This window comes from Doryrhamphus excisus, linkage group LG22, assembly GCF_037039965.1.
Source record: "Doryrhamphus excisus strain RoL-2023G ecotype Guam linkage group LG22, RoL_Dexc_Guam_v1.1, whole genome shotgun sequence".
Taxonomy (NCBI): Eukaryota; Metazoa; Chordata; class Actinopteri; order Syngnathiformes; family Syngnathidae; genus Doryrhamphus; species Doryrhamphus excisus.
The window spans coordinates 1,793,390-1,818,836 of record NC_136378.1 but is presented as its reverse complement, the minus strand read 5'-3'; the positions used below and the strand labels follow the sequence as shown (position 1 = coordinate 1,818,836).

Here is a 25,447-nt window from a genome sequence, read left to right as displayed (position 1 = left end):
ATACTATATATAATCTCGTCACAAGAACAAAAGCAGGATTTGAACATGTGGGGTTTCCTTACAAAGTGTAAACGTTCGCTGATTAATGGAAGATGTAACTGTCACGTACCGTGTTCTTTTTGAAACCTTAAAATGTACATTTTATGAACATGAATGAAAGAGGACTTCTTTAGTGTGATTGCACTTCATTTTATTGTGTGAATATTGCCGGGTTTGCTCTTAAGCTTTCATTAAAAATACTCATCTTACTGCATTGGAATTGTGCTTGGCTTATAGTTCCTAATGCCTGTTTTGTTAATAGCCATAACAAAACCTAATGTTTCCATTTTTGTACTGCAAATACTTTGACTGAATGCACATTCAAGTCCTCATGTCTTCCATGGCTGTTTAGTTCAAGACCTCAGAATGATGATATATCAATATATGATGGCTTGGATGGAAATATTAATGCAGGTTGTCAATCAGTCTAATGAAATGAGCATTACATCAATACACCCTGAAACATGTCTAGTCCTTTATCTTTACATTCAGCCTTGCCTTTTTAATATATGTTGTTAGAATGAATTATTCAAGCTGTATTTTATTAGAATCATTTAAAATACATCTCTGTGGTTAACATGTTTTCATTGAAAATACAAATATTGTGGTATACATCCCACCATACTCAAGGTGGCGCAATAGACCATCTTTCAAATTGTCGAACGCCCTTTTGTCTTTTGCAGTGGACTGACGTTCAGTTCTGCTGTTGGTGATTTTGTAGACCACCTTGTATCATTCTGCAGCGTGTTCGGAGCCATGATGGATTCTAAAAGATATTTATTTCACTATCGCACCTTTCATTTCCTCCTCTTTTTGTTCAATTCCGTCAATGGAGACGTGAGCTTTTCCTTCCCCGAGGAGATGAAACGAGGATCTGTTATTGGGAATTTAGCCAAGGATCTCGGACTGGAGGCGAGCGCGCTGTCGGCCAGGAAAGCCCGCATTGACGCGGAGGGGAGCGGTAAACGTTATTGTGATCTAAACGTGAAAAGCGGAGAGCTGGTTGTAGCCGACAGGATTGACAGAGAGGGTCTTTGTGGAGACAAGGCTTCGTGTGTCCTAAAACATGAGCTGGTACTGCAGAATCCTTTGGAGCTTCATCGAATTAACCTGCACATTCAAGATGTTAATGATAACGCACCATTGTTTAAAGACAACGTGATCAATTTGGAGATACAAGAGTCGGCCGATAGAGGAGCTCGTTTTGCTATAGAAGAGGCACACGACGCGGACATAGGACAAAATTCTGTCCAAAAATACATATTGAAAAAGAATGATAATTTCATTGTGGCTGTCAATGGTAACACAATAGAGCTTGTTCTTGATAAAGAGCTCGACCGTGAAAAGCAAAGTGAGATGAATTTACTTCTCACAGCTTTAGATGGCGGTTCTCCTCAGAGATCAGGTACAGTAGTCATACACGTCACTGTGCTGGATGCTAATGATAACGCCCCCGTGTTCAGTCAGGCTGTTTATAAAGCCAGTCTACCTGAAAACTCTCCTCCAGATACAATAGTGATTGATGTTAGTGCTACTGATGCTGATGAAGGACTGAATGGGGAAGTGACGTATGACTTTGGTCACGTTACTGAACATGTGGAGAAAATATTCAGTATTGATCGTAAAGTTGGTGAAATAAGAGTGATTGGCACAGCTGATTATGAAACGACCACATCATATGAAGTCCGTGTGAAAGCCAAAGATGGATTAGGGTTGTCTTCTTATGCCAAGGTGATTATTTCCATCACTGATGTAAACGACAATGCCCCAATGATCCAATTAGAATCACTGTCTAATCCAGTACCAGAGAATGTACCACCCGGTACTGAGGTGGGCATCATTAATGTCCAGGACAGAGACTCTGAGAAGAACGGACAGGTCCGCTGCTCCATTCAACAAAACGTCCCCTTCAAGTTAGTTCCTTCTATTAAAAACTATTATTCTCTGGTGACTACTGGACAACTGGACCGTGAACTAGCGTCTGATTACAACATTACAATCAGTGCTACTGATGAGGGCTCTCCTCCTCTGTCCTCCTCTAAAATGATCCACTTATCTGTAGCAGACATCAACGACAACCCACCTGTGTTTGAGGAACAGTCCTACAGTGCATATGTGAGTGAAAATAACAAAGCCGGCTCCACTTTATGTTCCGTTAGTGCTCAAGACCCCGACTGGAGACAGAACGGTACCGTGATTTATTCTCTGTTAGCCGCCGAGGTGAACGGTGCCCCGGTGTCTTCCTATGTTTCCGTTAATGGAGACACTGGAGTGATCCATGCTGTCAGGTCTTTGGATTACGAACACCTGAGGAGCTTTAAAGTCCACATCATGGCCAGAGACAATGGTTCTCCTCCTCTGAGCAGCAATGTGAGCGTCAGTGTTTTCATATCGGACTTGAACGACAACTCTCCTCAGATACTGTACCCCTCCCCGGAGGGCAACTCCTTCATGACCGAGCTGGTCCCCAAAGCTGCACACGGAGGCTCTGTGGTGTCCAAAGTGATAGCGGTGGATGCAGACTCCGGACAGAACGCCTGGCTGTCCTATCATATAGTCAAGTCCACGGATCCGGGACTTTTCACCATCGGTCTCCACAGTGGAGAGATCAGGACCCAGCGGGACATTTCTGAATCTGACAGCATGAAACAGAACCTGATTGTGGCAGTGAAAGATAACGGACAGCCCCCTCTCTCTGCCACCTGCTCCATGTATTTACTTATTTCTGATAACTTGGCTGAGGTGCCAGAACTGAAGGACATTTCTTATGATGAGAAGAATTCCAAACTGACGTCTTATCTGATCATCGCGCTGGTGTCTGTGTCCACCTTCTTTCTGACCTTCATCATCGTCGTCCTGGGTGTGAGGTTTTGTCGCAGGAGAAAGCCCAGACTGTTGTTTGATGGAGCAGTTGCCATCCCCAGCGCGTATCTCCCTCCTAATTACGCAGATGTTGACGGCACAGGAACTTTACGCAGCAGCTACAACTATGACGCCTACTTGACAACAGGTTCTAGAACCAGTGACTTTAAGTTTGTGTCTTCTTACAATGACAACACACTGCCTGCCGACCAGACTCTGAGGAAAAGTCCGTCTGACTTTGATGAGATGTTTGGAGATGCTGAAGGCTCCCCTGAGGTATGAACAAGAGACTTATATAATTGAATTCATTGTTTCACAAGACATGCACCCTCATGTACTTTACATGGTGGTCTTGGCTGAGATGTTTGGATAAACTGCTGTTCAGAGTTGCTGTATTTGTTTTGTTTTTTAGCAAACAATGGATACTATAACTTATTTTGCTGTTGTCTTCAGTTGTGACAGTACTTAGCCATATAGGCCATGGTATCTTCCTTTATATATCTGTCTATATTACTATAGTTTTGCTTTTATAGTTTGTTTGCATACTAATATCCAACCATATTTACCTTATATTTCATTCAAAAATACCACACATGGCTTGATGGATTCACTAGTAGTTTAGTGTTTGTGCTCTGGCATGTGGATGTATTTGGAGGTCACTTGTCACACTGGCTTTGTTGGTGTTAGAATGATTTGTTTGCATGTTGTTATTATGAGATCATGTCCTCAAAGAACATTTTCATCAGGAACTAGAATGACATCCTGACAGAAGACAACATTAACAGATCACAAAATCACAGCATAATAGAGAGTGCAGACATAAGGGCATGTGTAGTCTACTGTAAAATATAATATCTTACGTGATCATTTGACCGAATACATTGTTTACCTAATTGAATTAGTCTGATCCTAAATGGTTCACTTTCTTGCTCCAAGTCAAGGAGGTGTTCTTTTGTTGTCATAGAGGCTGCTTGCTAATCATGATGGGTAACTGAGTCTATATAAAATGAATGGTTGTATAATTACAGTAACAGTCCACAGCACCCACGGTATGTAATATTTCTTGTTTGAGAGTACAGTTTTTGGTTTGCTAATTGTTGGTTGAGGATATCATCTGAAACTGTGCTCATGAAATGACCTCTAGACCCTTTTTCAGACTCTTTCTATTGCATTACTTGATTCTTTTTAAACCTGTGTTTTCCTTCATGAAGACAGAAATTAAAGGCAGGTATGATCCAATGTAGCAACTGATAATTTCATAAGTTTTCTGTTGTGTACACTAGCTTCTAATGCTACAGTGCATGTTGATGATCCTCATTAAACCATCCATCCATTCGCTATGTCACTTACCATCACTTGGGTCGCATGGGGTATGCTGGAGCCTACCCCAGCTGACTTTTGGGAGAGGCAGGGTACAACCTGGTCACCAGCCAATTGCAGAGCACCTCATTAAACCAAAAAAATATTTTGAAAAATATGATGTGTGCTACATTTGTGGCAACTTGTCCATTAAATTAAATTCCAATGTTTATTCCAGTAAATGATGCCAGAATCAAACAAAGTCTTTACATTAGAAATGGATTACTGACCAATCAGGGATACATATCTGCAATTTGTAGAGATAATACGTTATCCCTTGTTTTTCCCTGAATTGGACTATACTGGATGTATTTTAATATCTTTAAACCAGACTGAATATTAGATTTATTTCAGAATAATAGAAAGGACTGATTTATTTGTCAACACGGTTTTTATTTTTAGTGTAGTATTTAAACCTGACTGAAGGTGTCGCTATCTAACTGTCTTAAAATGTGTGTTTTACGCAGACCTTTGTGGTAGGGCGTTTTTGCACAAATAGTCTGCTTCTAAGACGGACTACAGCGAATTGCTTTCAGAGGATAATTCTATATTTTAACTCAGAGCTGAATCCATTTTTTCATCATCTTGACACATTTTTGGATGATGGATTCAATGCGCACACGGTTTCTGGCGCACACCTTTTATTTTTTCCTCCTTTTGCTGTATTCCACAAATGGAGACGTGAGCTTTTCCTTCCCCGAGGAGATGAAACGAGGATCTGTTATTGGGAATTTAGCCAAGGATCTCGGACTGGAGGCGAGCGCGCTGTCGGCCAGGAAAGCCCGCATTGACGCGGAGGGGAGCGGTAAACGTTATTGTGATCTAAACGTGAAAAGCGGAGAGCTGGTTGTAGCAGACAGGATTGACAGAGAGGGTCTTTGTGGAGACAAGGCTTCGTGTGTCCTAAAACATGAGCTGGTACTGCAGAATCCTTTGGAGCTTCATCGAATTAACCTGCACATTCAAGATGTTAATGATAACGCACCAGTGTTTAATGATGACTTGATTGATTTGGAGATACAAGAGTCGGCCGATAGAGGAGCTCGTTTTGTGATAGAGGGGGCGCATGACGAGGATGTAGCACAGAATTCAGTTCAGCAGTATATTCTTAAGAAGAATGATAATTTCGTTCTGGCTGTCAGTGATAGTACAATAGAGCTTGTTCTTGATAAAGAGCTTGACCGTGAACATAAACAGGAAATGAATTTACTTCTCACGGCTTTAGATGGCGGCTCTCCTCAGAGATCAGGTACAGTAGTCATACACGTCACTGTGCTGGATGCTAATGATAACGCCCCAGTGTTCAGTCAGGCTGTTTATGAAGCCAGTCTACCTGAAAACTCTCCTCCAGATACAATAGTGATTCATGTTAGTGCTACTGATGCTGATGAAGGACTGAATGGGGAAGTGACGTATGACTTTAGTCATGTTACTGAAGATGTGAGGAAAATATTCAGTATTGATCGTAAAATGGGTGAAATAAGAGTGATTGGCACAGCTGATTATGAAACGACCACATCATATGAAATCCGTGTGAAAGCCAAAGATGGATTAGGGTTGTCTTCTTATGCCAAGGTGATTATTTCCATCACTGATGTAAACGATAATGCCCCAATGATCCAATTGGAATCACTGTCTAATCCAGTACCAGAGAATGTACCACCTGGTACTGAGGTGGGCATCATTAATGTCCAGGACAGAGACTCTGAGAAGAACGGACAGGTCCACTGCTCCATTCAACAAAACGTCCCCTTCAAGTTAGTTCCTTCTATTAAAAACTATTATTCTCTGGTGACTACTGGACAACTGGACCGTGAACTAGTGTCTGATTACAACATTACAATCAGTGCTACTGATGAGGGCTCTCCTCCTCTGTCCTCCTCTAAAATGATCCACTTATCTGTAGCAGACATCAACGACAACCCACCTGTGTTTGAGGAACAGTCCTACAGTGCATATGTGAGTGAAAATAACAAAGCCGGCTCCACTTTATGTTCCGTTAGTGCTCAAGACCCCGACTGGAGACAGAACGGTACCGTGATTTATTCTCTGTTAGCCGCCGAGGTGAACGGTGCCCCGGTGTCTTCCTATGTTTCCGTTAATGGAGACACTGGAGTGATCCATGCTGTCAGGTCTTTGGATTACGAACACCTGAGGAGCTTCAAAGTCCACGTCATGGCCAGAGACAATGGTTCTCCTCCTCTGAGCAGCAACGTGAGCGTCAGTGTGTTCATATCGGACATGAACGACAACTCTCCTCAGATACTGTACCCCTCCCCGGAGGGCAACTCCTTCATGACCGAGCTGGTCCCCAAAGCTGCACACGGAGGCTCTGTGGTGTCCAAAGTGATAGCGGTGGATGCAGACTCCGGACAGAACGCCTGGCTGTCCTATCATATAGTCAAGTCCACGGATCCGGGACTTTTCACCATCGGTCTCCACACTGGAGAGATCAGGACCCAGCGGGACATTTCTGAATCTGACAGCATGAAACAGAACCTGATTGTGGCAGTGAAAGATAACGGACAGCCCCCTCTCTCTGCCACCTGCTCCATGTATTTACTTATTTCTGATAACTTGGCTGAGGTGCCAGAACTGAAGGACATTTCTTATGACGAGAAGAATTCCAAACTGACGTCTTATCTGATCATCGCGCTGGTGTCTGTGTCCACCTTCTTTCTCACCTTCATCATCGTGGTCCTGGGTGTGAGGTTTTGTCGCAGGAGAAAGCCCAGACTGTTGTTTGATGGAGCAGTTGCCATCCCCAGCGCGTATCTCCCTCCTAATTACGCAGATGTTGACGGCACAGGAACTTTACGCAGCAGCTACAACTATGACGCCTACTTGACAACAGGTTCTAGAACCAGTGACTTTAAGTTTGTGTCTTCTTACAATGACAACACACTGCCTGCCGACCAGACTCTGAGGAAGAGTCCTTCTGACTTTGATGAGATGTTTGGAGATGCTGAAGGTTCCCCCGAGGTATGAACAATTGCCTAGTTTTACTTGTTGGTTGCAAAGGTATTCACTTATCAATGCATTTGCTGTATATTGCACAGTAATTAATTGATCAGTAGTATTTATGGTTGGTCTGAACACACTTCTTATTAGTTTAATTGTGTATTTCACAAAGCCTATACATATATATTAATGACTGAACCACAATAGATTAGGTTTAGCGTCTTGTATGAAAAAGCAAATATAGAATGTATCATAAAAACATCTTTCTCTATAGTATATAAATATTTGTTTTTATTTTGAGAGGCTTTTCATGTTTCATTTTTCCAATATCATTTAACATAAAAGTGAAGCAGTGTTATATTATGCACATTTTCCATATTGATTGAGAAGCAATTATCATCATGTCCAAACACTTAGTATACATCTAATTGTTCCAATCCAGTTCTTCTTGATGCTTATCGTTTTGTCATGATTTTTTACTGACAGGTTTTGGTGTAGACTTGTTTTCATGAAGCTGCTTGTGGTTTCTCTTATTTGGCTAAGTCACCTGGACCATGATTTAGACATGTTTCCTATCTATCGCTCTCTGGTTACAAACAGATAAGCTTGGCATTGATTATGAGTTCTGGACATCAGAAATCTGCAAAAATGAATCCTGGATATTGTTTTCTGGATCAACATGAACTTGGATACCACATGAGTGAGGTGGAATTGTGAAGTGTTGAATCAAACTTTAGCAACATGAAGTAGAATGTTGTTTTATTTAGTGACTTCCTAAATTTGTATTTTTAACTGTTTCATAGCTCAGAAAGATAAAGAAAGTTAAGTGATTGGGCTTTTTGATTATAATATTTGTATTAGCAGCTTTATTTTATGTTATGTTATTTTTTGCTACACAGTAATCACTAACATAACCATTTTTATTTTGCCTGGGATTCTGTAACTTTTCAGACAATAAAATAAGATAGGCCTACAAAGACACTATACTTCAGGTCATAATGTTTTTAATGTTGTTATTGGATTAACAAAGCCAGTCTAAAAAACATAGTCCTTGTATGCTTTGTGCACAGTTTTACTTTGAGTTCTTTTTTTCTTTTATGAGCTGAAGTATGTTAACATGGACGCAAAAAACTTAGTCATTTCAGGTATCATAAATCATAAATGCATCCATTGCCTCTTTAAGACAGATATGGAAAAAACAATAGGCTGTTATTTGTTGGCTTTGTTTTAGATATGTTGAGTGCAATTAATGTTTTGTCTACATAATGTATATTTCAATAACAATTGTTAGCTTGTTGGTGTTTATGTCAAACCATCCTCACGGTGGCGCAATAGACCAGTTTTCAAATTTAACAGATTACACCCTTTTTCTTTTACGTTGGACTGACGTTCAGTTCTGACGTTAGTGATTTTGTAGACCACATTGTATCATTCTGCAGCGTGTTAGGAGCCATGATGGATTCCAAAACGGCTTTCTTTCACTTGCACACCTTTTATTATCTCCTCCTTTTGTTACATTCCTCATATGGAGACGTGAGCTTTTCCTTCCCCGAGGAGATGAAACGAGGATCTGTTATTGGGAATTTAGCCAAGGATCTCGGACTGGAGGCGAGCGCGCTGTCGGCCAGGAAAGCCCGCATTGACGCGGAGGGGAGCGGTAAACGTTATTGTGATCTAAACGTGAAAAGCGGAGAGCTGGTTGTAGCCGACAGGATTGACAGAGAAGGTCTTTGTGGAGACAAGGCTTCGTGTGTCCTAAAACATGAGGTTGTGCTGGAGAATCCTTTGGAGCTTCATCGAATTAACCTGCACATTCAAGATGTTAATGATAACGCACCGGTGTTTAAAGACAATGTCATTAATTTGGAGATACAAGAGTCGGCCGATAGAGGAGCTCGTTTTGTGATAGAAGAAGGGCACGATGCGGATATAGGGCAAAATTCTATTCAGCAGTATATCCTTAAGAAGAATGATAATTTCGTTTTGACTCTCAGTGGTAACACAATAGAGCTTGTTCTTGATAAAGAGCTTGACCGTGAACATAAACAGGAAATTAATTTGCTTCTCACAGCTTTAGATGGCGGTTCTCCTCAGAGATCAGGTACAGTAGTCATACACGTCACTGTGCTGGATGCTAATGATAACGCCCCAGTGTTCAGTCAGGCTGTTTATAAAGCCAGTCTACCTGAAAACTCTCCTCCAGATACAATAGTGATTCATGTTAGTGCTACTGATGCTGATGAAGGACTGAATGGGGAAGTGACGTATGACTTTGGCCATGTTACTGAAGATGTGGAGAAATTATTTAGTATTGATCATAAAATGGGTGCAATAAAAGTAACTGGCACTGTGGACTATGACTCGAGAACATCATATGAAATCCGTGTGAAAGCCAAAGATGGACTGGGACTGTCCTCTTATGCAAAAGTAATTATTTCTATCACTGACGTTAATGATAATGCTCCTGTAATCAATTTAAAGTCACTGTCTAATCCAGTACCAGAGAATGTACCACCCGGTACTGAGGTGGGCATCATTAATGTCCAGGACAGAGACTCTGACAAGAACGGACAGGTCCACTGCTCCATTCAACAAAACGTCCCCTTCAAGTTAGTTCCTTCTATTAAAAACTATTATTCTCTGGTGACTACTGGACAACTGGACCGTGAACTAGTGTCTGATTACAACATTACAATCAGTGCTACTGATGAGGGCTCTCCTCCTCTGTCCTCCTCTAAAATGATCCACTTATCTGTAGCAGACATCAACGACAACCCACCTGTGTTTGAGGAACAGTCCTACAGTGCATATGTGAGTGAAAATAACAAAGCCGGCTCCACTTTATGTTCCGTTAGTGCTCAAGACCCCGACTGGAGACAGAACGGTACCGTGATTTATTCTCTGTTAGCCGCCGAGGTGAACGGTGCCCCGATGTCTTCCTATGTTTCCGTTAATGGAGACACTGGAGTGATCCATGCTGTCAGGTCTTTGGATTACGAACACCTGAGGAGCTTTAAAGTCCACGTCATGGCCAGAGACAATGGTTCTCCTCCCCTCAGCAGCAACGTGAGCGTCAGTGTGTTCATATCGGACGTGAACGACAACTCTCCTCAGATACTGTACCCCTCCCCGGAGGGCAACTCCTTCATGACCGAGCTGGTCCCCAAAGCTGCACACGGAGGCTCTGTGGTGTCCAAAGTGATAGCAGTGGATGCAGACTCCGGACAGAACGCCTGGCTGTCCTATCATATAGTCAAGTCCACGGATCCGGGACTTTTCACCATCGGTCTCCACAGTGGAGAGATCAGGACCCAGCGGGACATTTCTGAATCTGACAGCATGAAACAGAACCTGATTGTGGCAGTGAAAGATAACGGACAGCCCCCTCTCTCTGCCACCTGCTCCATGTATTTACTTATTTCTGATAACTTGGCTGAGGTGCCAGAACTGAAGGACATTTCTTATGACGAGAAGAATTCCAAACTGACGTCTTATCTGATCATCGCGCTGGTGTCTGTGTCCACCTTCTTTCTGACCTTCATCGTCGTCGTCCTTGGCGTGAGGTTTTGTCGCAGGAGAAAGCCCAGACTGTTGTTTGATGGAGCAGTTGCCATCCCCAGCGCGTATCTCCCTCCTAATTACGCAGATGTTGACGGCACAGGAACTTTACGCAGCAGCTACAACTATGACGCCTACTTGACAACAGGTTCTAGAACCAGTGACTTTAAGTTTGTGTCTTCTTACAATGACAACACACTGCCTGCCGACCAGACTCTGAGGAAGAGTCCTTCTGACTTTGATGAGATGTTTGGAGATGCTGAAGGCTCCCCTGAGGTATGAACAATTGCCTAGTATTTATATTTCAAAGTCAATCAGTTATTAACAGATGCTGGTCTTTGTTTAGGCATTTGGATAAAGTGGGTGTTGTACGAGTCTACATGATTATAACGGTTGTAACATTTGCTGTTTGTCCCCTTGTTGTTCCACTATTCACGCATAATTCCTTTTTTTTTTTTACCATATCTGGCAATACTTTGTTCTTCAGAGATTTTGTAACTATTTATTTCCATCAATCAGGTTGAAATACGTATTATCTTTAATGGATGTAATATATAAAGTACAGTGTATTTCGTCTCACTGTAGATGTGAGTGACATTTCGGTGCTTACCTTTTGGCATGAATTTTTGCCATGTGACTTTACAAGCCCACGAGCAGTTACACTTGAACTTGATTATGGAAGTTGAACATCAACAGTTTTCTATTTTATTATTAAGTGTTCATAAACGTAGACAACAATTTCCTGAGATGGAATAATGGACGTCGGATAAGCGGCATAGACAACGGATGGATGGAATAAAAATGTATCAAATGGTCTGCATCAGCCATTTTACTATACCTTAGTTTCATTGCGCTTCTTTGTAGGTGTTAAAGTAGCCAATGGTTGTCTTATATTAAGGCCGATCTCCTGAGCAAAGCAGCTACCATCGCCACTGTCATCTTCAACCAGCAGCATTTGGTCATCTCCATCTGTCCCTCTTCCTCTCTATGCTCTCTCAAACGTGCACGTGCGCGGGAACACACACACAGACACGCACACACACACACACACACATATACACGCACGCCCACACATCCCTGTCTGCTGTCTTGCTGTCTGACTGCAGAGATGAAATCTCTGTCCTTGGTGCTGAATTGTTAAACTGTGTCTTGGTTTAGTTCATATTCCTGTTCAGGGTTGTTGTAAAATATACTTTTCAGTATCAGTCATTATTAAAGTCACTCCAGGCGAGGCCCTCACCTGACTTTATAGTTGTATCAGAATGACGCAGCTATGTCTTTATCCTTAAAACCTTTCTGTCTAAGTTTAGATTCAATTTGACAAAAACGTTTTTGTATTGTTGTAGAGAGTCCCATCAAAGAGTAGAATATGGAAATAGTGAAGACTTTTTCTGCTGTGTCTTCATCTTGTAATTGTCCACACGGCCTCGCGGTGACGCTCTTATAATATTTGACTCGTGGATGGCGTGTCCCGCCGTATCTGTGTCAGTGAAACTAGAGCATTGGGTAAGAGCTGAAGGCTGTGTGTGTGTCTGTGTGTGCCTCTTTGTGTAATGAGGCACAGAAAAAATGTTGTGTGTGTGTGTATGGGATTGAGGCAGAGAAAAAAAATGTGTGTGTGGGTGTTTGTGTGGAGAGAGAGAGGGAGCAAGAGAGAGGGAGAGATGAAATGGGAATAGAGGAATCCAAGCTGACAGCTTCCCTAATAGAGCATGAGTAACTCGGCTAGAGAAGCAGGGAACCGTTGGATTGCAGCAGAATTTTCAGTTCGTCATTTTCACGTGCGTGGTTAGGATTTAGTACGTTTTTTGCAGTTTCCAGCTATCAGAGAGAACCTCTCAGAATGGACGGGCGAATTAACTTCAAACATTGGATGCATTTCGTCCTTTTTTCCTTGATCTTCGCTGTGTCGTCTGGAGAGGTCCGTTATGTTCTTCCAGAGGAGATGCAGACTGGTTCTATAATTGGGAACATTGCGCAGGATCTGCGTTTGGAAGTGAAAGAGCTCCGTGATCGTCGTGCCCGTGTTGTCGCAGATGGAACCAGTCAGCTTTGTGAACTGGACCCGGCATCAGGCAATCTTTTGATCAGCCAACGGATTGACAGAGAGGAGCTCTGCAGCGCTCAAGGCAGCGGGTGCACCATCCAACATCAGATTTTACTGGAGGACCCCCTGCAAGCATTTAGTCTGCTTTTAGACATCGCCGACATTAATGACAATACTCCAGTATTTGCTGCAGGGGAAATCAGCCTCGATTTAGTCGAGTCCACAGTCCTGGGGAGACGTTTTCCACTGGAGAGCGCACATGACCCTGATTTGGGGACAAACTCTATCAGTGAATACAAACTGAGCCCAAACGATCATTTCGGTCTGGAAATAGGAACTCAAATAAATGGCAATGCATATCCCGAACTTGTTCTTAAAAAGGCATTGGATCGAGAGACACAATCTGAACATGTACTGAAAATCAATGGAATTGATGGCGGAAACCCAGCCAGAACTGGAACTGCCTTTATCCGTATTCGGGTTTTGGATGTCAATGATAATGTCCCGGTTTTTAACCAGCATGTTTACAGAGCAGTGGTACCCGAGAACTCGGTCACGGGGACTTTAATAGCACAACTTAATGCCACAGACTTGGATGACGGTTTATATGGGGAGATAACGTACTCTTTCAGTCACCTCTCAGACAAGACCAGAGGTGTTGTTCACATTGACCCTCTGAGTGGGGAAGTCCGGGTGGCAGGTGTCATTGACTATGAGGAAGCCAGTACGCATGAGCTGGACGTCCAAGCTAAAGATGGCGGCGGTCAGGCCTCTCATTGTAAACTTATCATTGATGTCGCCGATGTAAATGACAACAAACCTGTTATCGAAATAAAGTCAGCATCCGCTAATGTGGCCGAAGACTCCAAACCTGGAATGATGGTGGCCCTGATCAACATTTATGACATGGACACCGGAAACAGCGGACACGTCACATGTTCGATTCCTGACAATGTCCCGTTTCAAATAGTGTCAGAAGTGAAAAATTACTACATGTTAGTGACAGACGGGACGCTAGATAGAGAGGTTCAGTCAGAGTATAACATCACCGTTACTGCTACTGATTCAGGCACCCCCCCACTTGAGAGCAGTAAAATTTTAACGATTATAGTTAATGACATAAATGACAACCCTCCATCTTTTACACAGAACGAGTACACTGCCAATCTCTTGGAAAACCAACCCATTGGCGCATTTGTAATGAAAGTATCAGCAGTAGACATGGACGACGCATCTAATGCTAAATTACTGTATCAAATATTGAAGGATACCAACTCTGAAGTTTCCTCCTTCCTCACCATTAACACCGAAACAGGTGAGCTTTTCACATCGAGGCTCTTCGATTACGAGCAGTCGGTTTACTTCCAAATCAAAGTCGAGGCTCGAGACGGGGGAGACCCCCAACTCACCGCCACCTGCACTGTTAATGTTTTTATTAAGGACCAAAATGATAACGCTCCAGTTATTCTATATCCTGTCCAAGCCTTCATTGTTGAAGACATGGTGCCCCTTGAAGCCCCGAGAGGTTACTTAGTGACCAAAGTGGTGGCCGTGGATGCTGACTCAGGCCATAATGCGTGGCTCTCGTACAGAATAATCAAAGAAACTCAACCCAGTCTCTTCGCGGTGGGTTTGCACACCGGAGAAATCAGAACCATGCGAGCCTTTATGGAAGATGATGACCCAAAGCAAACAGTTGTTATTGTGGTAACAGATAATGGACACGATTCCCTCTCAGCCACAGCTACGGTTAGCATCGCTATTGGTGAGGGGTTGCCAGTCGTTCAAGAACTGTTTGACCTGCCAGACGAATCTCAGGGCAGTGATTCTTTGAGGCTGTATTTGGTCATCGCCCTGTTTACCATTTCTACCCTGTTAATCATTTTAATCATGGCAGTCTTTTACGTCAAGCTTTGTCGACGTGGTTACGTCTACCGTTCAAGTACTGCCAATCTCCCAGTTTTCCCCACCACTTACTACCCGCAGAGTTTTACAGATTTTAGCCACTGCGGGACATTGCTACAAGACGACAGGTTTGATCCCTTTCTGACCACCGGCTCGTGGAGAGGCGACTTTCGTTTCGGTTCAAATACGGACACTGACACGCTGAAGAAAAGGAGTGCGGCGTATCAGAAGAACACACTTAGGCGCACCAGTGCAGATAGATCTACTTTAAAGATTCGTGCGGGTCCCCAACATCCTTGTTATGTGGTCACTTGAAGTCCTGCACATGAAAAAAGTACACTCACTGGACCTTTCACTGAGTACACTTACCTTCTGGTATTAAATATCCCTATTTTATGTTATGCTTATGCCTGTTTTGTAACAGTGTTGATTATGATTGCATTCCTATGTTATTAATATTGTTTTCATATAGCTCTTGAATTGACTCAGGAGATGTCATGTGTGTTGGCCGGTGAATGCATGTTAGAATCACCAACTGTAACCATTTAGGAAACGATATCATGTGTTTAAAAATATGAACATGTGACTCGCTGTTCTGTTTCTATGCATGAAATGGTTATCTTTACAACTCCGTAGCGTAATGTCACAATCCTGACCTTATACTGATGACGTCATCTCAAAAATAACTTTTCAGATCATCGCTGTCATGTACGGATTTGAGCATAGTGTCATATAGTACGTGTGATAACAAAGGCTTTGGGGATGATTATTATTCTATTATTGTTTTAACATTAGCCAAATTTTGTTGTCGTTCCATTGCTGTAAGTGAAGAAGAAGCATTTTCTGTTTTATTATTTTTTCAATATTTACTTATGTTGTCTCATTTATTATGAACAAAAAGCGTATTAGTGATTTGTGCATAGTGACGTAATATTGTTTAGTAAACGTCACATCACCAGCATTTCCTACTTCCTTTTTTGAACCGGCAAACCATAACAATACTTACATACTGTTGTCTTTCTTTTTTCTGCATATGTTGTAGCAATTTGTTTTATTTTCCTTAGCTTGTGCAGTATTTTTGTCTTGGGACAATTTTGTCTTGTAGCCACTGCCTTTTAAATCAGCGGCTATCAATATTTCAGGTATTATCGAGCTTTGTGATGTGATGCTTTAACACTGTATCTATTTATGGCAATAGGATTATTTAACTATTGAATGCACTATTAAATAAATGCAGATTTTTTTTAAAGCCACAATTTATTTTCTTTGTCTTATTTGCCTTTGTTGAGCTCTAGTAAGAAAATAATGCATGTATAAACAATTATATCACTTCTACTAATAATAAACATTGGAGATTAATGTTCATAACCGTAGTTGGGTCAGTGGTTCAGGAATAATACAGTAGAGGGGGTGTGTGTGTGTGTGTGTGTGTGTGTGTGTGTGTGTGTGTGTGTGTGTGTGCTGCAGATGCAACAAGATGCATGTGCATTCATGTTGTGCTTGCACATGTGAACAATGCAAGATTAACCAGTTGAGGCAACTGAGTCCATTGTACATAAATGCATTGCAATTAGTGAATATTGAGGTGTAACAGTATTATCGGTATCATTACTCCGGTTCTGTATGTACAATACATGTAAAATTGCCTAGCTTTAGTGTTTAATAACGTGTTTTCAATGAAGCATGAAAAAAATGTCAACCTGATAGCAGGTAATTATCCAATAAATGGCATTCCCAAATAAAAGAAAGTATATATTGCATACAAGAAAACCTAAGGATGTGGGTACTATCAACAATCCTATGTAAATCAGTAAATTGTATTATAAAAGATGTTCGCTTTGCGTTAGGGATAACAACACAAATTAGTAATATTTTTAAAAATGAGTAATATTAATATAAATCATTAATAATAACAATTTAGAGTAATTTTAGTGGAGTTGTGTGCAACTGGGCCATTGGTGTCCATTGAGATGCTTTTAGATTTCCCATGAGATTCCCAAAGAACATACTGAACAATGCATTGCACACAATGCAGCATATGCAAATGCATCCTGTTTACCTTTTTAATGTTGTCATGTGACAGTTGTACTTTTCAAAATGTCATCTAAACTAACTCTTTTCTACCCCCACCCTTCTTCTCTCTCTCTCTCTCTCTCCTCATGCACGTGACTGAAACCTCCAATGTGGTCCCACAGGTAAGCTGATATTTCTTTCCCTTATGTCTCACACATACATGCAGCTCCATGCAGTCTATTACGACATCACACTAGGAGCACCAATCAGCTCACACAATCAATTGACCCAGAATGTGTTTCCATGTACGTATACTGTCTCTTTGCACTGCCCTCTTTTACACTGCACACAGCACTGCACCACAGCAAGTATGTTTATCAGCCATGACCAGTCTTATACCCATACAAAGGCTTCAATGTTAAGTCGCTTTTTCGCAGTCTTGTTACCCATGCAGCCAAACTGATCCTATTTAAGTGCGCTGCTAGTGTCAGACATGAATATTAATAACTCTGCCTGCTGTTGCTGTGCGGGCATGGCCTGAATAATGCACCATCATGATGTGCGCGCGGCTGTGCTCTGCAGTGTTCCGCTGAAATGGAGCACTGATGCACATGAGTGCCGTGAGACCACCATCATGACCCGTACAGCCTTAATGTGGCAAATATACTGTCACAATACATGAATCGCTTATTTTATTTTTTATACTGAATGTTAATTTTTCAATGTAGGCCGCTCTATTTTTCCTCTGCACATTTCTTGTCATGGGATTGAATAGTGCAAGTATTTTTTATGGGCCTGCAAGCAAATCAGTTGAACATTTAGAAAACCTGAATAATGGTGCCTATGAACATCAAACACGCCTTCCTCTTGAGCCCACCCTATTAATGTGAATACACACCCCCACACACATGTGCCCCCGCCCCCCAACACACACACAGCAGCCCTGCATTTATTAAATTGCTAAAATACAAAAAAAACAAAAAATCACAAAAACATTACAAAGGAATCCATGGACTTTTCTATTGTATTTAAAATACATATTCTTCATATTTGTAGTTATGAAATATTCTTAATCGTATGATGCAACTGATATGTGTCATACGATGATATATATTCCTGAAATTAAATTAACTGCGTGGTATTTGCTTATGTGCCTTTACTGTATCTACTTCCCAGTCTTTCTCTTGCTGTCTTTTGTCTGCATGCCTCTTTTTATTTTTTTATTTATTTCTAGAGTTCTCCATGCACTTGTGGTTCTGTTTTGCATCAGAGGGTGGTGATGTTGCTTCAGCATTGGAATTGTCTGAATGCTGGCTTATCGCTGAGAGCAAAATATGTTTGAGACTTGTTGGAGCTTCTTGAACATCAGATTATGTTCATGACATTCGAGCGTTTATTGCAGATAAAATATGCACAAGGACCGGCCATAGACACAGGATTGGAGAACCCCGATTGTGCTTTTCTGTGGTCCGGTTGTGGTCAGTGGACTGAGTTGTTCCATCCCAGAAGAGATGAGGAAGGGGCTCTTTGTTGGACTTGGACTCGGATGTGAAAAGGTTAGGTTCTGGCCAAGTCTGGCTTCTTCCAGATGAGGACAGCCATGTTGCTCTGAACCACAACAAAGGACCCATCCTTGTCAATGAGAGAAAATACGAGCTAATATTAGCCTGACTGGAAATTGTCCTGTAAAATCCACTTGAATTATTTCCTATCATCATCATCAAAGAACGTTAAGACTGGTGATATATTTCATGTGGAATGTTCACTAATATAATTGTGCAGTCGTGTACAATCAGACGTGAAATTCACTATTTGGACTCTAAGGGACGCTCTTGTCCAGCATAAGGATTTCCTTCCTTTCGGCCCACGACTGACTGAAGGGAATCAGCCAAACTGGATTCATTCGGCTTGAAGACACATGCAGTGAACACGAAGGGGCAAACGTTTTTGTTTAAATCGTTTGGATCTGCAGGAAACGAACAATTAAAGGGAGAATCGACGTTTTTGTTGGATAAATCATAATTATTTTTTTGCACAATGCTTCCAAGAGGATGCGTCGCCGACGCTCGATGGAGATGCCGATCCTTTCATGCGCCACAACAGCTAGTGGGACTGCTTTTGTGCATCTTTTATTTCCTTTCCACGGTAGGTGGTCAGATTCGTTACTCTATCCCGGAGGAGATGAAGAAAGGCTCGTTGATTGGAAATGTGGCGCAAGATCTTGGTTTGGATGTGAAACGGCTGCGTTCAGGGCGGGCCCGCATCGTGACGGGAGACAACATCCAGTACGCCGAGCTGAAGACAGACAAAGGGCTTCTCGTCGTCAATGACCGAATAGACCGGGAGCAGCTTTGTGGAGATGTGACGCCATGCAGCTTCAGCTTTGAGGTCATTCTAGAAAACCCCTTAGAACTGCACAGAATCATTGCTGAGGTTTTGGATATAAATGATCATGCTCCCGTATTTGCACATAAAGATAAAGCTCTGGTATTTGAAATAAGTGAATCTGCCGCAGTAGGAGTGCGTTTCCCTCTGCAGGGTGCAGTGGATCAAGATGTGGGGCAAAACGCATTGCAGAATTACATTTTGTCACCAAACGACAATTTTATCCTGAATCAGCATGCAAATCCAGATGGCAGTAAATATGTTGAAATGGTGCTACAGAAGCCTTTAGACAGAGAGAGACATCCCCGTTTGTCTCTAAAATTAATTGCAGTGGATGGAGGAACACCACAGAGATCAGGTACCGTCAATATAGAAATAAATGTTCTAGATGCAAATGACAACGAACCCGTATTTAACCAATCAACATATAAGGCTACTGTTATGGAAAACGCAATGAAAGGAACCAGTATAATTACTGTAAATGCTACAGATGCTGATAGTGGATCAAATGGCCTCATTACTTACAGTTTGTCTATAATGAAAGGAAGTGTTGCAAAAATATTTAATATTAATGAAAACACAGGCACAATTTATGTGTCTGGTCAAATAGACTATGAAAAGGACAGGAAGTTTGAAGTCAGGGTAGAAGCCAAGGATCAAGGTGGGCTGACTGGGACCAGTAAAGTTATACTTGATGTTATTGACATAAACGACAATGCTCCCATTATTAATATAATGTCGTTTTCAAGTCCTCTACCTGAAGATTCACCTCCTGGTACAACAGTTGCAATTTTAAACATAAAAGATGCAGATGCCGACAGAAATGGGCAAATACAATGTAAAATAGATGGAAAACTTCCCTTTAAGATAGAAACGTCCTTAACAAATTATTATAATTTAATCTCAGATCAATACTTTGATAGAGAGTCTGTATCGGAATATAACATAACAATTACAGCCACTGACCTTGGGACGCCTCCTCTTTCTAGTTCAACAAAGTTACATCTTAGAATCTCAGACATAAACGACAATGCACCATTATTTGATCAAAAGATTTATTCTGCTTATGTCTCCGAGAATAATTCTCCTGGTATTTCCATATTTGCTGTCACTGCCAGAGATGCTGACTGGAATCAAAACGCCAGAATATCTTATCTTATAGACGACACGCAGATAAGCGGCAGTCCCGTTTCTACCTATGTTTCCTTAAATGCAGAAACTGGCGTTCTTAGTGCAGTTCGATCATTTGATTATGAGCAAATCAAACATGTGGACTTGGTGGTCCGAGCTCAGGACGGAGGATCTCCTCCTCTCAGCAGCAACGTGAGCGTTCGCATCCTGATACAAGACCAGAACGACAACGCCCCCCAGGTCCTGTACCCGGTCCAGACAGGCGGCTCGGTGCTGGCCGAAATGGTGCCTCGTTCAGCAGATGTGGGCTATCTGGTGACTAAAGTGGTGGCTGTTGATGTGGACTCTGGACAGAACGCCTGGCTCTCCTATAAAGTGCACAAAGCCACAGACAGGGCGCTGTTTGAAGTGGGCCTACACAATGGAGAAATAAGAACTGTCCGCCAAGTCACTGATAAAGATGCTGTCAAACAAAGACTGACTGTTCTAGTGGAGGACAACGGGCAGCCCTCTCGTTCAGCTACAGTCATTGTTAACGTGGCGGTGGCGGACAGCTTCCCTGAAGTGCTGTCAGAGTTCACTGACTTTAGCATGCACGACAAGGAGTACAATGACAAGCTGACTTTTTACTTAGTCTTGGCTTTGGCTGTGGTCTCCTTCCTCTTCATCACCTGCTTGCTGCTTATCATATCGGTCAAAGTGTACAGGTGGAGACGGTCTCGCATCCTGTACCACTCCAACCTCCCTGTCATTCCGTATTATCCGCCACGTTACTCGGACACTTTGGGGACGGGGACTCTCTCGCACGTGTACAATTACGAGGTGTGCAGGACCACCGACTCCAGAAAAAGCGACATGAAGAACATGCAAGGGATGAGTCAAAGTTTAGTGAGTGTGGATGGAGCTGATGCTGATACGCCGCATGTGACCAAGCAGCAGTCAGGGAACTGTTCCCAGATGTCGACCTTGGTGAGTCACATGTTTTTATATTGCTTTCCTTTGTATCTGACAGCTTACCAATGGAAGACCCATGTTTCGTGTTCTTGCTGGCCTTTTGGTTTGGCTTTTGTGTTTTACAGTACATGACCCATTGCATCCAGGCTTCTCCTGTAAATACTGTAAACACATCCCTCACATCCCTTTACTTTCCCACACTAACACACTCTTAACTTTGTATCACTTTAAACTGTGAGGAGTGTTCTGTTTTTATACTAACTCATGACTCAGATGGGTTGAGTGACAATAACACTTCCAGGATTATAACATGAACAAGGGCCACGCCATTACATCACATACTACCAGGCCGATGTTAAGTGTGGCATTATGTACAGTAGGCGTCACTGCTTTGTAAATGTCGACTCGGCTGCATTTGGAAATTAGCAAGAATGTAGAAGAATATCATATGTCTTCCCCTGCATTGATATTAGTATAGCATGCATGCATCTGCAATGCTACTGTTACTCCAACATATGAAAAGGTAGATGTTTGTGTTGCTCTTCCTCTGTCCATGGTGCTGAAGCACAGCCTTGCTTGTCGACTTGGGTACTGAGTAGTATAAAAATCCAAACCTTTTGCAGTTCTTTGACACAGTATTTGCATGTTCTACTCCTTCCAGGAAATATATTGACTGTGTGACTGAAAATAATAATAAATAAAATAACTTGTTCGATTTTTTTTAAATCGATTTCAGAAATGATTGTAATGTAATTATTATAGAGGCAGTACAGGAAGACATATTTGTTGTCTGGTTATTTCGGTCTCGCTGGAGAAATGTCACACAGCAGCCTCTAAGGGACGCTATTGGCTTGCACATTACTTTGCTCGGGTTGTCGTCATGCACAGTCCTCCCTCCAAGTGACGAGGCACCGAAGGAGGCTTTCTCTCTTTTGTTGGCGCTGAAGGCGATTGACAGAATAACCTTCTCTTCTTCACATTTGCAAGTAAATGTTGATCTAGTTGATGGAAAGAGGGAACGGATTATTTACCAGAAGACAGAATTACTCTCGTTTTATTTTTTCCGCAATGGATTCTCACGGACGTCTCCCTTTTTCATGCCCAATATGGAGGTTGTTTAATGGATGGCGACCACAAATGGCAATGTTGTTGTTCCTGCTTCATTTGGTTACCACGGTAGGTGGTCAGATTCGTTACTCTATCCCGGAGGAGATGAAGAAAGGCTCGTTGATTGGTAATGTGGCGCAAGATCTTGGTTTGGATGTGAAACGGCTGCGTTCAGGGCGGGCCCGCATCTTGACGGAAGACAACATCCAGTACGCCGAGCTGAAGACAGACAAAGGGCTTCTCGTCGTCAATGACAGAATAGACCGGGAGCAGCTTTGTGGAGATGTGACGCCATGCAGCTTCAGCTTTGAGGTCATTCTAGAAAACCCCTTAGAACTGCACGGAATCATTGTTGAGGTTTTGGATATAAATGATCATGCTCCCGTATTTGCACATAAAGATAAAGCTCTGGTATTTGAAATAAGTGAATCTGCCACAGTAGGAGTGCGGTTCCCCCTGCAGGGTGCAGAGGATGAAGATGTGGGGCAAAACGCATTGCAGAATTACATTTTGTCACCAAACGACAATTTTATCCTGAATCAGCATGCAAATCCAGATGGCAGTAAATATGTTGAAATGGTGCTACAGAAGCCTTTAGACAGAGAGAGACATCCCCGTTTGTCTCTAAAATTAATTGCAGTGGATGGAGGAACACCACAGAGATCAGGTACCGTCAATATAGAAATAAATGTTCTAGATGCAAATGACAACGAACCCGTATTTAACCAATCAACATATAAGGCTACTGTTATGGAAAACGCAATGAAAGGAACCAGTATAATTACTGTAAATGCTACAGATGCTGATAGTGGTTCTTATGGCCTCATTACTTACAGTTTGTCTAAAATGAAAGGAAGTGTTGCAAATCTATTTAATATTGATGAAAACACAGGCACAATTTATGTGTCTGGTCAAATAGACTATGAAAAGGACAGGAAGTTTGAAGTCAGGGTAGAAGCCAAGGATCAAGGTGGGCTGACTGGGACCAGTAAAGTTATACTTGATGTTATTGACATAAACGACAATGCTCCCATTATTAATGTAAAGTCATTTTCAAGTCCTCTACCTGAAGATTCACCTCCTGGTACAACAGTTGCAATTTTAAACATAAAAGATGCAGATTCGGACAGAAATGGACAAATACAATGTAAAATAGATGGAAAACTTCCCTTTAAAATTGAGCCATCTCTTACCAAATATTACAATTTAATCTCAGATCAATATTTTGATAGAGAGTCTGTTTCGGAATATAACATAACAATTACAGCCACTGACCTTGGGACGCCTCCTCTTTCTAGTTCAACAAAGTTACATCTTAGAATCTCAGACATAAACGACAATGCACCATTATTTGATCAAAAGATTTATTCTGCTTATGTCTCCGAGAATAATTCTCCTGGTATTTCCATATTTGCTGTCACTGCCAGAGATGCTGACTGGAATCAAAACGCCAGAATATCTTATCTTTTAGACGACACGCAGATAAGCGGCAGTCCCGTTTCTACCTACGTTTCCTTAAATGCAGAAACTGGCGTTCTTAGTGCAGTTCGATCATTTGATTATGAGCAAATCAAACATGTGGACTTGGTGGTCCGAGCTCAGGACGGAGGATCTCCTCCTTTCAGCAGCAACGTGAGCGTCCGCATCCTGATCCAGGACCAGAACGACAACTCCCCTCAAGTTCTGTACCCGGTCCAGACGGGCGGCTCGGTGCTGGCCGAAATGGTGCCTCGTTCAGCAGATGTGGGCTACCTGGTGACTAAAGTGGTGGCTGTTGATGTGGACTCTGGACAGAACGCCTGGCTCTCCTATAAAGTGCACAAAGCCACAGACAGGGCGCTGTTTGAAGTGGGCCTACACAATGGAGAAATAAGAACTGTCCGCCAAGTCACTGATAAAGATGCTGTCAAACAAAGACTGACTGTTCTAGTGGAGGACAACGGGCAGCCCTCTCGTTCAGCTACAGTCATTGTTAACGTGGCGGTGGCGGACAGCTTCCCTGAAGTGCTGTCAGAGTTCACTGACTTTAGCATGCACGACAAGGAGTACAATGACAAGCTGACTTTTTACTTAGTCTTGGCTTTGGCTGTGGTCTCCTTCCTCTTCATCACCTGCTTGCTGCTTATCATATCGGTCAAAGTGTACAGGTGGAGACGGTCTCGCATCCTCTACCACTCCAACCTCCCTGTCATTCCGTATTATCCGCCACGTTACTCGGACACTTTGGGGACGGGGACTCTCCCGCACGTGTACAATTACGAGGTGTGCAGGACCACCGACTCCAGAAAAAGCGACATGAAGAACATGCAAGGGATGAGTCAAAGTTTAGTGAGTGTGGATGGAGCTGATGCTGATACGCCGCATGTGACCAAGCAGCAGTCAGGGAACTGTTCCCAGATGTCGACCTTGGTGAGTCACATGTTTTTATATTGCTTTCCTTTGTATCTGACAGCTTACCAATGGAAGACCCATGTTTCATGTTCTTGCTGGCCTTTTGGTTTGGCTTTTGTGTTTTACAGTACATGACCCATTGCATCCAGGCTTCTCCTGTAAATACTGTAAACACATCCCTCACATCCCTTTACTTTCCCACACTAACACACTCTTAACTTTGTATCACTTTAAACTGTGAGGAGTGTTCTGTTTTTATACTAACTCATGACTCAGATGGGTTGAGTGACAATAACACTTCCAGGATTATAACATGAACAGGGGCCACGCCATTACATCACATACTACCAGGCCGATGTTAAGTGTGGCATTATGTACAGTAGGCGTCACTGCTTTGTAAATGTCGACTCGGCTGCATTCGGAAACCAGCAAGAATGTAGAAGAATATCATATGTCTTCCCCTGCATTGATATTAGTATAGCATGCATGCATCTGCAATGCTACTGTTACTCCAACATATGAAAAGGTAGATGTTTGTGTTGCTCTTCCTCTGTCCATGGTGCTGAAGCACAGCCTTGCTTGTCGACTTGGGTACTGAGTAGTATAAAAATCCAAACCTTTTGCAGTTCTTTGACACAGTATTTGCATGTTCTACTCCTTCCAGGAAATATATTGACTGTGTGACTGAAAATAATAATAAATAAAATAACTTGTTCGATTTTTTAAAATCGATTT

General features: G+C 42.3%; 4 protein-coding genes across 16 annotated transcripts in view; all 4 read left to right on the top strand.

The window, feature by feature from the left end:
* The window catches only part of LOC131110316 (protocadherin gamma-A4-like), a 170,253-nt gene that overhangs the window by 31,614 nt on the left and 113,192 nt on the right, over positions 1–25,447 (top strand). Inside the window, exon 1 of one of the 13 annotated variants that reach the window (XM_078788134.1) lies at positions 732–3,177. The exons of 9 other annotated variants lie outside the window; for them this stretch is intronic. In XM_078788134.1, coding sequence (XP_078644260.1) covers positions 796–3,177 — 2,382 coding nt within the window. In that variant the 5' untranslated portion in view covers positions 732–795. Of the gene's footprint in view, positions 1–731; positions 3,178–21,727; positions 24,731–25,447 lie in introns of those variants that run through there. 3 more of the 13 variants (XM_078788144.1, XM_078788122.1, XM_078788124.1) reach the window with 3 other exon arrangements.
* Positions 4,716–7,474, top strand: LOC131110334 (protocadherin gamma-A12-like). The gene has a single exon (XM_058063374.2). The coding sequence runs from the start codon at positions 4,861–4,863 to the stop codon at positions 7,246–7,248; it is 2,388 nt and encodes a 795-aa protein (XP_057919357.2). The 5' UTR covers positions 4,716–4,860; the 3' UTR covers positions 7,249–7,474.
* LOC131110327 (uncharacterized) lies at positions 8,500–15,988 on the top strand. Its single transcript, XM_078788365.1, has 2 exons — positions 8,500–11,055; positions 12,509–15,988. Exons 1-2 carry the CDS (start codon positions 8,674–8,676, stop codon positions 15,044–15,046), a joined length of 4,920 nt encoding a protein of 1,639 aa, XP_078644491.1. The 5' UTR covers positions 8,500–8,673; the 3' UTR covers positions 15,047–15,988.
* On the top strand, positions 18,029–21,346 carry LOC144894645 (protocadherin beta-16-like). The gene has a single exon (XM_078788364.1). It carries the CDS (start codon positions 18,782–18,784, stop codon positions 21,344–21,346), a length of 2,565 nt encoding a protein of 854 aa, XP_078644490.1. The 5' UTR covers positions 18,029–18,781.